Consider the following 13,442-nt stretch of genomic DNA (forward strand, 5'->3'; position numbering starts at 1 on the left):
TATTTGTGGACCCTATTTCTTGTTAAATTGTAGTTTAAATGACAGCAGAGTCATGTTGCTTTTTTTTTTAGTCACAACTTTGACGAAAAAGAACAAAAAAATTTTGTTGATACCAAAATAGACGTGTCTACACCAAAGACCAAATTTCATATCAAATTATGAATTCTTTTCTTCCCCCTTTCCTTGTTTTACTTTACATGTCAACATGTTACAAACCACACAATACAGGAATTAAAACAGACGCGTCCTTCTATACTTGATTACACCTACTAATACCACTACTAATACTACTATTTATGTTTCTACTTAACATCATGGTGGATTCTCCCTGGTGGTATAAGCATCAAACAATTGCAAATTAATGCACCCATCATTTAATGAATTTGTTCCAATATCTTCAAGTATTTCAAAACTCTTAAATTTGAAATCTTTAACTTGTTGATTCTTTGATTTCATGATATTGTTTTCTCCAAATGATGTCAACTCAGAACTTTCATTTCTAGTAGATTTTAATACAAGTCCTCGATTGTTAAATACACTGATATCCCCACCTCGTTCAAGTTCATCATTGTCCAACATCAATGAGCATTTAACCAAACTATCATTTAGATAAGCAGCAAATGGATTAGCCGTACTTGGTTCTGGCAAATCAAACAAACTTTGTATCAGTGATACAATATGTACATTCTCTAGCTTGGAATCTTTTGATTTAGGTGAAGTAGCTTCATGTTCAATATCTTTAGCCTGTTGTTGCTTTAATGGTTCATTAACATGGTGTTGTGGAGATGTACTGTCAGATAATTCAGTATCTCTAGTTGAATGCATCTCTTGGGTAATACCCGATTTCATCAAAAGCAAAAGATCATAAAGTAAAATTCTTAACTTGTCATCACTATTGCTTAAATATTTGGAATTCAACAAGTCAATCAACTTAGATACAAATGATATAACCAACTGATCAGTGGTCCAAATTGAAATGTACTCACATAATGACAGTTTATGAATTATCAATATTCTTAAAAACACTGAGATTGCACAACTTATACTGTCTGTTGGTTCAACAACCTCTTCAGAATTAACAACAGCAACTAACTTGTCAATAAATTCTAACAACTTTTGCAATAAGTTCTTATCACTTTCTACCGAATTGGCAGACGAAGATGATGATGCGGCAAACTTTTTAAGGAAATCATTAAGTGAAGGTAATAAGTTCTGTTGGGATGTTGGTGTAACAAACAATTCAATACCATTATCGAATTTAGTTTCAGTTAAAAATTTGGTTTCCAAAATTTCCAAAATACAGATTTTATGAGTCCAAGCCATAAAACTAAACAATTCTCCAAAAAAAGAATTGCTGTTGGAAAACCTCAAGTTCATAGTTGACAATAAAACATTCATGAAATGCTCCAATTGTTCTTTTACCATTGAAAAGTCCAAAGGTACTAAAGAATTAGATATGACACCCAATAAAATTTGGCAAACTGGTAAATTAAATTCGTCAATTTCTGGAATAAATTTCTCAAAATCACCTAATGTTTTTATGAAGTTATCTTCGGTACGTCCAAGTTGAATATTCAACAATTCAAGACAGTCTTCTCTTGGTAATTTGATATACAACTCATTTAGAATGCTCTTCGTGTTGGTGACAATTGCAAGATTAAGGAATCTCAAGATAGGTATTCTGTATTTAACAAAGAAAGCATTTGAAAATGCAGGTCCTCCTTTCAACAACCCACGCAGTATAATCATTGAATATGACTTGATGGATCTAACTCGATAGAAATGACGATTAAGTTCAAGCAATACCTTTTGTGAAATACTAAGTACTCTGTTTTCGATACCCTCAGTTCCAAGTACCAATTCATCAACTATAGATTCTTGACCCGATTCCGAGCAGACTGGAAGAAGAGTTTTAACCAACTCATTCATCCTAGTAATATCATAAACATTCATCTTCATCAAGAATGTGGTTAATCTTTGGGAGTCAGTGGAATTTTTCACAGATTCAACAAGGAACTCTCTAATTTTAGTGGTAAAAGATTGATCCGAGACTAAAATACTACGCAAAAGTTTAACTAAAGCAATCTCTTTCTCTTCTGATAAATTTTCAAAATTGTCATACCAATATTGTAATTCTGTGCCAATAATATCAGTTTCAAACATTGCCCGAATTTCATCTGAATCTTCAGGGGTAAGTGGTTGAAGAACCAACCCACGCAAGTATGAAATGTCATTTCTAAAATCAGTCGAGGTGTATCTTCTACTTCCTGAACGGGTTTCGGCATGCAGGCGTGCTGCAGGGATTTCAACTGTATTAATATGCATAGGTGACTCTAATGTATCCTTTCCTGTTAGTGAATTTGGCAATTTAGGCAAAGACTGTTCGCTGTTTGAAAACCCTTCATTGGTATGTGAGTTTTCAGGAGCCTTCTCAATAACTGCATCCATAAAATTCCAAAGGTTATCAAATCTGAAGTAATCATATTCTCTACCACACAAATCCTTATAAGCTTGAACAATTAATTTAAAAATATCATACCCAATACATGGGCTGTCGTAACCACCAGGAATAAATTTGATCAATTTAAAGTGTCTGACAGTTAATTTTGAAATCAAGAATAAAGTATCGAGATAGAAAATGATCATCCCACCGTCATTCTTCAAAATCGTTGGGATAAGCACTTTGAAAAACACAGTCAAACCTGCCGTTTGACTATAAAATTGATACAAACTAGTTACTACTGCTGGAGTAAAATGAATCAAACGTACAGCCGAGCTACTTTTGGATTTTATTTCATTAGTAAGCCAGTTGATCAATAAGAATTGTAAACCAACATTTAAGGAACTGATATAATTAGTGCATTCTGTGTTCTCATGACGGTTTAATGAATTGCTAAACACTTTATCAATGATAGATTTCTGCAACATTGCTTGCCCATCGGTAAATTTTCCTTTGAAATCAAATCCTGACGGTGTCCATTTCTTCAAAATACTATCACATTGTCGATTATTTAAAACCGGAAGATTTTCCAAGATCTCCAAATGGGTTCTTGCAACTAGTGGAAGATTATTCAAATCCTGATGAGTACCTGGTTCTAAGTAGAATATACCTGATGCAATCAATTTTCTCAAATAGGCAGCAATTGTAATGAGTTTCAATTGATATAATTCATTGATCAAAACATACAAATTAGCATTCACAAAATTCAGAGTTGTATCTTCAGCAATTTGATAAATAATTTCAAGTATTTCATTATCAAATTCCGCCTTCAACGACTTGTTCAAATCAGCCAGTACGTTGTTGCGTAAGAAATTGCAAATAAATAAAATATCTCCAATGGAATCACGATAATCTCTTGATGGAGAAACACACCAACATAACACAACTTTCAAATTGAGTTGCCAGTTTTTATTTCCCTTCCTGCCTGGTTTAAGTAAATTTGAAAATTCTTCATTAAAGCGTAATGTATCCAACTTTTCAATTATATTCAAAATATCATCTGAATTCCTATTGATAAAAGTGTAATCAGTTTCCACGTTACTGCTTGGAGCTGGAGAAACTGCTGTTGAATTAAATCCACTGAACGATGCTGAACGGTTTATTAACCTGTTGTTTTCAGAATTCACATTTGCTTCGTTCTTCATATTTAAAATCAAACTTTCATTTCTATATTTGATGAGCTCTAGTTGTTTAAGGATCTGTTCGTGTTCCTTTTCAGATCCACCTTCTTTGAATGAATTCAACAAAATTTTAACCAACGAACTTTCTATAAGCATCCAATAGTTTGGTATGATAAAGATATTGCAATTGAATTCAAATAGATACTTTACTGTATCTGTGATCAATTTAAGTATTTTGAACCTCAAGCCGTCAGATAACCCAAACTTTTCATATGTAGCTGAAGTGGTAGGTGATGTAGACCATCTTTCAATGAAAAAATAATTCAAAAGTAAAAGTTCACTCAATTCTTTGGATAAATAATCTACTTTTATCAAATCGTTCCAAAATACTTTAATCAAAGTCAATGCGGCTAAGCGTTGTCCATAATTCATATCAACATCATGTATCCACGAATTTTGCTTCCCCGCAAGTTCATTATCATCATAATCGTCGTCATTGTCGTCATCGCCATCACCACTATCATTGCCACTACTCATTGATCGGTTATTATCATCGGTACTTATAGATAATAACTGGTCAATATGTTTTGGTTGTAAAGGAAGACCATCTTTTAAGAATCTCAACACCAGAGATAAGAAAAATGACTTATCAAGCAATGATTCCACATATAATGACTTAACATAATTGATCAAATGATTGAATTTCCTTAAATATTGTGCTTTCTTTTCAGTGGAATTTATTGACAGCATTTCTCTTGAAAATTTCAACACATAATCTGCAACCTGTTGTGTCCATTCCTGTAGCCAATGGACTTCAAATTTCTCAAATGTGTTGAAATCATTAACCAGAGGTATTGTTCCACTTACAGACATTCTATTTTGATGTTTTCTTCTCAAAGAGACCAATTCACCATACAAGACACATTTAGTTAACCAAATTGATCGATTTATAGGAACACCTCTAGTACAGATGGCATCTATAAGTACTTTATTCCTAAGACCATGGGGAATTTTTTCACCGATTTTTTTTAACGGAACATTATAGTTACTTATCTCTCTCAACCATGCTTCTTTTTTATTGCTTGTCAAAGTGACTCTGTTTGGGATCTTAAAATGGTTTGAATCATACTTGATTTTGTTAATGACTTCATTTCTTGTTTTATATGCATTAGTTAAATATGTCGATAATTCCTTAACCACGGTATTACAATTGTCATTAGATAAAAACACCGTTGCCAGTATCAAATTTCTTGCTGAGTAGTATTCATTGGCAACTTGAGGTGCTTCAAAATACCCTTTATTTAGATAAGATGCATTGTTCAATCTTTGGTGTTGTTTTTCTTGTTGATCCGTAGACAATTGGGTGTGATCTTTCCATGGCATGAAATCTGGATAAATCTGTTCTGATTTTTCATGATTCTGGTTAGTTTTGACATCAGTGGATGAGTTTTTCTGCATATGATCTGACATGGGATAAATAGGTAAATCTGGTTTATCCATCAGATATTTCATGGCTATTATTTCATCTTTGGTGTTTGAATTTGAGTAGGATGATCTGCTATGCGACGATAGCAAACTGTTTCTATTCCGTGATTTATTTGTCGACATCTAATGTTATTGATGGGTGGGTTTAAAATTGCCGTGGGTAATTAAATTTACAAGTTGTAATTTAAAGTGAGAGTTGGGATTGACTTTGGTTGTCTCACTGATTTTCAAAATCCGGTCTATGTACTATAATTTTTCTTTTTTCTTTTTTCTTTCTTTCTTTCTTTGCTCCCTCTACAATATTGTTGTCCACTGACTGTAAGTTAAACAAGCGAGACAAACAAACAGAGACAACCAGTGAGAAAATAAAAAAAAATTTACAACCAGTTTCTTACTCTGTCACTCACTCACACACTCTCTCTGATTACGTAATTGTTACAACAATGTTTAATTAATTTTTTTCTGTTGTCTGTCTGGAGGTTGTCAAATTGTCTGATCTCTCTCATTTCTCAACGGTGAAAAATTCTGTCTCACAGTTCTCACAAGAGTTTGTAATTTGAAAGTGGACCCCCCTCCCTGTTTCAATCAGGAATTATCAAAGTTTTGGTTGAATTACAACAATTCAACCGGCAACACTACAATTTCCTTCCATAGGTAATCAATTGACAATTCATTTTGCTATCAACAATGGCTTACTACGGTGTGGAAAGAGGTTTCAATCCCGGGGTTTATTATAGTTGGCCTGCTTGTAGAAACCAAGTCAATGGTTTTAGCCGTGCAAATTTTAGAAAATTCGATAACGAAGATGATGCTTGGTTTTTTGTTCATAATGGTTACGTAAGAGAAGATTCTGATGGATATTCTAGCAGTGATGGAGTTTCGAATAGTGATGGATATTCTAATAGTGATGGATATGAAAGTTCTGATGGATACGAAAGTTCTGATGGATACGAAAGTTCTGATGGATATGAAAGTTCTGATGGATATGAAAGTTCTGATGGATGTAATGATTCTTACGAAGTTGAGGTGGTCTACATTGATGGGGCATGCAGAGGTAATGGGAACAAATATAATACATCAGCTGGTTATGGGGTTTACTATGGTCACAATGATTCTCGAAATGCTGCTGTTTCGTTAGATTTTGTAGATCAAGACAACAACTATAGACCAACTAACCAAAGAGCCGAATTACATGCATTGAATCATGTTTTACTAAATATCAATAGCGACATTCAAAATGATGAATGCTATCGGAAAACCGAGATTCGTACTGATTCAATGTTTGTCATCAATAGTATTACTAATTGGTGTTATAAATGGTGTAACAATGGATGGAATAATGTTAAAGGTGACACCGTTGCCAATGTTGATTTAATCCAAGAGAATTTCAACTTGATGAATAGCATCAATGAAGAATACGAAGACCGTGGTTGGGGAGACATTGAATTTAAACATGTTCGAGGACATTCTGGTGATTATGGTAATGATGAAGCTGACAGATTAGCAAATATAGGAGCTGATAACTATGGTCAGTACCTATAGACTTTTTCCAATTCAGTTGTTTTCATCTGGATGCTGAACAGGCATTATTTTATTTAATCTTGTACTATACTCGTTTTATGGGTTAACAGGCACTTCTGTTATTGAAGTATCAAGTAGTTAATCATAGGTTGGTTATGCTTTTGAAAATTGTATCGAGTTAAACAATAGTCGATGCCAAGGATAAGCTTATTCCTAGACCGTTAACTAAATCCAAGTAACTAGTACTATATTGTAGTCTAAGTCATTGATCCCACTTGTCCCTGTAAGTTCAAAGTCTACTATTACTTTTGGCTGCACAAGAAATCAACTATTTCCATAGGTGCTTACTAGGCTATATAAGGACAATACCAGAGGACTGAATCTTTGAACTACATTGAATAATTGCCCTGAAATTAAATTTCACGGACCATCACATTTGAGATTATTTCACCACCGGTTAATTAGTTCTTGCAGATTTATATTTATGATATACGAAAATGAACGGCTCAAATGTATGTGCACATGAAATTCTTTAATTCTAAAAAACTGTCAATTTTAGTTGTAGGAAAAAGAAAAAAAAACCACAAATTCAACAACAAAGCTACAACTTTCAATAAAGAACAATTCAACTCGATTAATCATTTGTGTAAAATACCAACAATGCCTTACTACGGTGTAACAAGAGGTTTCAATACAGGTGTATATACTAATTGGCCAGCATGTAAAGCTCAAGTGAATGGGGCTAGTGGTGCAACTTTTAGAAAATTTGAAACTATAGACGAAGCTTGGCATTTTGTTTTCCATCATTATATGAGACAAGGTACTTATGGTGTATTTCAAGTACAAGTAGTATATATTGATGGTGCATGCAGAGGTAATGGGAATAAGTATAATTCATCAGCTGGTTATGGTGTCTTTTATGGACGTAACAATCCTCGAAATGTTGCCAATCCATTAGATCTTGTGGATAGACATAATGACTATAGACCAACCAATCAAAGAGCTGAATTGTATGCATTGTGTCAAGTTTTAGTAAACATTGTTAATGATATCAATGCTGGAAATTGTCGTTTGAAGACAGAAATCCGTACTGATTCAATGTTTGTCATTAATAGTATCACCACTTGGTGTTATAAATGGTGTAACAATGGATGGATTAATGCCAAAGGTGACACCGTCGCCAATGTTGATCTACTTCAAAAGAATTTCAACTTGATGAAGAGTATTAATAAAGAATACGAAGACCGTGGTTGGGGAGATATTGAGTTCATACATGTTCGAGGACATTCTGGAGATTATGGTAATGATGAAGCTGATAGGTTGGCAAATTTAGGAGCAGACAGATATGGTAATTACATATAGACTCTTGATAAAACATTTAATTTGTCCAAACTCGAAACATGGATTATTTTGTTATTGTATTTATGAATTTAATAAATCGTGTACGATATTCTTTTGGTGGTATAGCCAGAGCTTCCTTTTTGGGAATTGACATGGAGTTAATAAAAGTTTGAAAATTCTTTTTCAAGGTATATTTTGTTAAACAATCAATTAAACCAAGATAAACGGTTTCGCCATTGTCATTGTCATAACTGACACATTTCAATTTATGTGGTTTATATGAAGTCTGACCAAATCCTACCAAAAGTGAATAATCCATTAATCCAAACTGCGACAAGAATATAACATCTCTCTTGAGCTGATACATGAATTCCTTTCTTTTATGATTGCTAGGAATAGTAATTAATTTCTCATGATCTATAAAATCGATATCTTTGAATATCACCTCATCATTTATATCTTGATGGTTGGTTTCACGACCTGTTGTTGATCCCTTTAAATCATAAATTGAATCAATCTGACACTGATGGAATAAATAGTTTGTTACAATAAAATGAACATTCTTATTTTCAAGTTTAATACTATATGCACCATAATACCTAGGAAGTAATGTCAATTTACAAAATTTCAAATAATCCAAGTAATCATTCAAATGTTTAATCAATATATCTAATTCTTCTTTTTCTACTTGTTTGAATAAATATTCATTCTTAAGAAAGAATAAACTACCTGATTTTCCAGGACTTTTAAATTCTTCAAATGGTATTTCATTATTTTTAATAATTTCATCATAAAAATTATCTATTTTGTAAAAACTTCTTAATCCTTGAAATACATCTGGTGAATAAGTTGTGAATTCAAATTCATTCTTTTTAGATTCGATCTTGTTATTAATTTGAAAGATTCTTCGTTCGTTAAAATCGTCTTGTGTTAAATCATTGATACTAATTGGTGGTTCAGTTAATCTACATGATGTTTGTATACCACGAGTTAGATAATAAAGAATATGAGTTTCTGTAATATAATTCACATCCATTTTGATTTGTTGTTAACAATAAAAAGTTGCAAAAAAATTTTGTTCCTGTTCCTGTTCCTGTTTTTGTTTGTGTATGAAACTATTTCTATACATCATTCGCATCCAATGTTCCTGAAAAGATGTATTTGCATTTGAAATTCCTAACATAAACTATCCTTCATGGAGTTTGTGTATTGATAATGTTTGATCTGATATGGATACATTAGTAACCACATAATAACAAGCATTGATGTGCATAAAAAAATATGTATTCAATTAATATTTAAAACCGTTGATTCAGAAACCAATGCAGTTCAACAATCAACGGTTGATTTAAACTAACAGATCACATCTCCTAAGCCACTTGTTATTCTCTTACAACTACTCTAACGGTTGAGTGTGCTCCAAATCAACGGCTTATGCTTTCTAACGGTTTGATAATAAAAATCCTCCTCCTTTGCCCATTATGCGCATTTTTTTATATTTTTCAAGCTAACATTTGATGAAGCAAAACTCACCTTCCCTTGATGAACAATCCAGTGCGATGACCGGGTTGGGGAGGAATTATGCTTTTTGAAGAAAACCAACCAATGATAGCAATAGAGTGGAAGGGAGAGGGGTGTATCACATGAGGATAGTAATGTATGTTAAACTATACTCCAATTCCTTTTAAGGTTTTAAAGTAATTTTTGTTTTGTTTTGTAATCAGGTGGTTCCAATTTACACCACATCTTAAGCGCATAATTCGTAATTAATACTGAGTTGCTGTATTAATTAACCCTATGAGTATATATAACCAACGGCTAGGAATGAATCGATTGAAAATGAAAATGAAGATGAAAAAATTTTTTTTGAATCATAATTCCAATAACTACAATCAAGTATGAGTGAAAAGATTTCAATTTCACTTAGTAATAAGTCAGTTAGTGATGATAGTGAATTTGATAATGCATTACCATTTGTTAAAGAAAACATCCATAATGATGATACTCCAGATGAACAACCAGAAGATTCCCGTAAAGTAACTAGGAAATTAGACCTTATTATTCTTCCTTTATTATGTGGGATTTATTTCTTTCAATTTTTAGATAAATCATTATTGAATTATGCTGCTGCTATGGGAATTAAAAAACATCTTGTTGGTAATGAATTTGCTAATTTATCAACTATTTTCTATGCTTCTTATATATTTGGTGAACCAATTGCTTCTTATATGTTACAAAGATTCCCACTTGGTAAAACTTTAGGAGTTTATATTATTTGTTGGGGTGTTGTAGTAACTTGTCATTCTGCTTGTTCAACTTATGCTGAATTAATGATTGTTAGAAGTTTATTAGGTTTATTTGAAGCAAGTTCCGCTGCTGGAATAATCACGGTTACGAGTATTTTTTATACAAAACCTCAACAAGCTGCAAGAATGGGGATTTGGTCAGTTATGGCTGGTACTGCTACTATGGTAGGTGCTTTGCTTTCTTTTGGTTTCCAACATATTAAAACTACTAGATTTACTTCATGGCAAATATTATTTCTTGTTATTGGTTTAATTACTATTGCTTTTGGTATATTTGTTTGTTTTTATTTACCTGATAATATTCATACTGCTTGGTTTTTGAATAAAGAAGATAAAGTTTATCTTTTAAATAATGTTGTTAAAAAAAATCAAACCGGTACTAAAAGTTCTAAATTTAAATGGAAACATATTAAAGAATTGTTATTTGGTGATAAATTCACTTGGTTATATTTCTTGTTAACAATTACTTCTCAAATTGTCACTGGTGCAATTGGTACATTTAGTGTCACTATCACATTAACATTTGGATTTGATAGTTATCAATCAGCATTGTTGCAATTACCAATTGGATTTTTAATTATTGTAATTATTCTTACTGCCACTCAATTGGTTGCAAGATTTGGACATATTACCATGATTTCAATTTCAATGTTTGTTCCAACTATAATTGGAGCAATTGTTTTAATCATTTCACCAAATAGAATTGGAAATATTCTTGCACTTTATTTATTATATTCTGGTTCATCAGTTATCACATTAATTTATGCATGGGTAAGCGCAAATACAGCAGGTACATCAAAGAAAATTTTTAGAAGTGGTATGACAATGATTGCATTTTCAGTTGCTTGTATTATAGGGCCACAATTATTTCAAGCTTATAGTGCACCACATTATCATCCAGCAAAAATTGTTATTTTAATTACTCAATGTCTTTGTATTCCAATTTGTATGGTAATTGGTTGGTTATGTAAGAAGGAAAATGAAAAAAGAGATCAATTGAATATTGAAATGCCAGAAAATTTTGAATTTTTGGATTTGACTGATGTTGAAAATAAAGAGTTTAGATATATTTATTAATTAATTATTAATGCTTAATACTAGTATATGATATAAGGATAGTGTAATTACACGTAGTAATTTTAATGCTGTACTCATAAGCCTTGACTAAATGGCTTGAACGGCTAGATATTACAAAAGCATCTTGTGTTTAAGATATTGCAAGATCTCAGGGTTATCTCTCATAGAAATTAGTTAATTAATCCGATAGATTAGACAGTTTCGGATAAACCTAAAACTATCCAATAAAGGAAATTAAACATGAATAGGAAAAAGATCAAGAAGCCATATCCTGATGAACAAAAGATAAGCGAGATTACTCTGATTGGTGCGATAACCGATAATTACACATATCAAAACCAGTTTCACCAGTATGAGCCTGTAGATCTCTTTCCCAATGATATTGGATTCTTCTTTTTTTTACATTTTAAACTTCTGTATTATTCTTCCTGTTTTATCCGAATCACGTGGTTTATGGCACAAAATCATAAAAACCAAAAAAAATGCAACCCAGTAGTAGGAATTGCAAAAAAAAAGAAAAATAAAAAAGGATAATACAACTTCATTTAAATAAACTAATTTAACCCCAGACTAGTTTCACTCCGGATTAAAAACCCCACAAATTAGTGAAAAGTTTAAATGTAAACCATCATTATGAAGCAGTTACGGTGTTTTTGAATCGAAAGCAATGATGATACAATTTTCATTATTACCAAACTAAATAAAAAAGCAATCCCACACGAAGAGTAGAACAATAAGAATAATGGATCGAACGTTTATTTTGTTTTTATTTATTTTTATTTTCAGATACTTTTTTGAATTACGGAGTTGTGGGTTTCTTTTGTATTTCAAATAGAAAAATACCTTGTTGTTATTCAAAAGGGTAAGAGACCCCATATTTGTAGAGAATGTCATTAATCCCTACCATTGGGGGGGTTCTACATGGCTGTTGCAAAGGTCTTCCTTCTTTGACAGGATTAATAATAAGTAACATCCTAATGATATACCCCACTCTTTCTCTCTGTGTGCGCTCCTCGGTAGTGATGATGGGCGATATTTCTTTTCCCAATTTTTTTTTTTTTCGAAATTCAACTCGTACGGCATTATTACTATAAGAAATAACAAAATAGAAAAGAGCCTTATAATTCAGTCATTTGGTTGAAAGATGTATTTTTTTTTTTTATTTTATTTTGTGTGATCAATAATTAAATTATTACCCCAGACTCAGTTACATCATATTATTTCATAAAAAACCTTGTTTACGATTTAAAGTAATTCCCAAAGAATAATAATAATAAAAAAAAATAATCGAATCATCTCTTGGTTATATCACTTTAGTTGAGGATAATGTGAATTTGTTAATATGTATAGTCGTGTGCGATGTGCCAAAAAATAAGATTTTTACAGTTTAAGCAAATTTGCAGATTAGGGCCTTTTGCGTCAATTGTAACCTCGTCGCAATTTGTCATACAAGCTGTACCAACTAATGGGAGTTGGCGGTAACAACGCTTGTATTATTACTGGGACACGGATGATGTTGATGATTAATGATAACAACGCCGTGATTGTTACTGGGTTGCAATAAGTAGATAGTTAGAGATAAGAATAATCTTGTGGGTGGTCTGTTGGTGGGTTTTACCTTCAACGATGGTAATTTGTTGAGAGGGGTGGGGGCTTTATCTCTTACACAAGGCACACGGAATATTAGTCTGCAAGTAAAGCGTCAAAATTCTCATAGATATACAGCAAGCGATGATAAATGGAAATTGAAACAAAAAAATTAACAATGTCAAATACTTCAAAGTAACATTCTACTAAATAATAATAATACTAATAATAATACTAATACTAATAATAATACTAATACTAAGTTTCTTTCTTTTAGTTTTGCGTAAAAGTGAAATAAAAAAGAAAATAATGGGCACTGAAAGATTATTATTATTATTATTATTATTACTATGTAATCTGATAAAATTTTCACCAAATTTAACTCAACCCCGGGTTATCATTTCTTGAAATTAACTCATAAACTCAAGAAAGATAAGTGGGGTGGACCAAGAAAGATTCACAAACGACAATAAACAACATCACAACAACAACAGCATTCCTTAT

General features: G+C 32.0%; 5 protein-coding genes across 5 annotated transcripts; 3 read left to right on the forward strand and 2 right to left on the reverse strand. All coding sequences in view use genetic code 12, as the record gives it.

The window, feature by feature from the left end:
- Positions 1-312: 312 nt before the first annotated feature.
- On the reverse strand, positions 313-5,229 carry SRB8 (Srb8p; the record flags this gene model as incomplete). The annotated part of the gene is made up of 1 exon (XM_002547869.1): positions 313-5,229. One exon carries the CDS (start codon positions 5,227-5,229, stop codon positions 313-315), a length of 4,917 nt encoding a protein of 1,638 aa, XP_002547915.1.
- Positions 5,230-5,793: 564 nt separating this feature from the next.
- On the forward strand, positions 5,794-6,648 carry CTRG_02213 (ribonuclease H family protein; the record flags this gene model as incomplete). The annotated part of the gene is made up of 1 exon (XM_002547870.1): positions 5,794-6,648. The coding sequence occupies one exon, from the start codon at positions 5,794-5,796 to the stop codon at positions 6,646-6,648; it is 855 nt and encodes a 284-aa protein (XP_002547916.1).
- A 489-nt stretch (positions 6,649-7,137) lies between these two features.
- Positions 7,138-7,989, forward strand: CTRG_02214 (ribonuclease H family protein; the record flags this gene model as incomplete). Its single annotated transcript, XM_002547871.1, has 1 exon — positions 7,138-7,989. The coding sequence occupies one exon, from the start codon at positions 7,138-7,140 to the stop codon at positions 7,987-7,989; it is 852 nt and encodes a 283-aa protein (XP_002547917.1).
- Positions 7,990-8,032: 43 nt separating this feature from the next.
- Positions 8,033-9,004, reverse strand: CTRG_02215 (phosphatidylinositol phosphate kinase family protein; the record flags this gene model as incomplete). The annotated part of the gene is made up of 1 exon (XM_002547872.1): positions 8,033-9,004. One exon carries the CDS (start codon positions 9,002-9,004, stop codon positions 8,033-8,035), a length of 972 nt encoding a protein of 323 aa, XP_002547918.1.
- An 862-nt stretch (positions 9,005-9,866) lies between these two features.
- Positions 9,867-11,351, forward strand: CTRG_02216 (uncharacterized protein; the record flags this gene model as incomplete). The annotated part of the gene is made up of 1 exon (XM_002547873.1): positions 9,867-11,351. The coding sequence occupies one exon, from the start codon at positions 9,867-9,869 to the stop codon at positions 11,349-11,351; it is 1,485 nt and encodes a 494-aa protein (XP_002547919.1).
- Between the last annotated feature and the right edge of the window lie 2,091 nt (positions 11,352-13,442).

The sequence above is a fragment of the Candida tropicalis genome (assembly GCF_000006335.3).
Source record: "Candida tropicalis MYA-3404 genomic scaffold supercont3.3, whole genome shotgun sequence".
NCBI lineage: Eukaryota > Fungi > Ascomycota > Pichiomycetes > Serinales > Debaryomycetaceae > Candida > Candida tropicalis.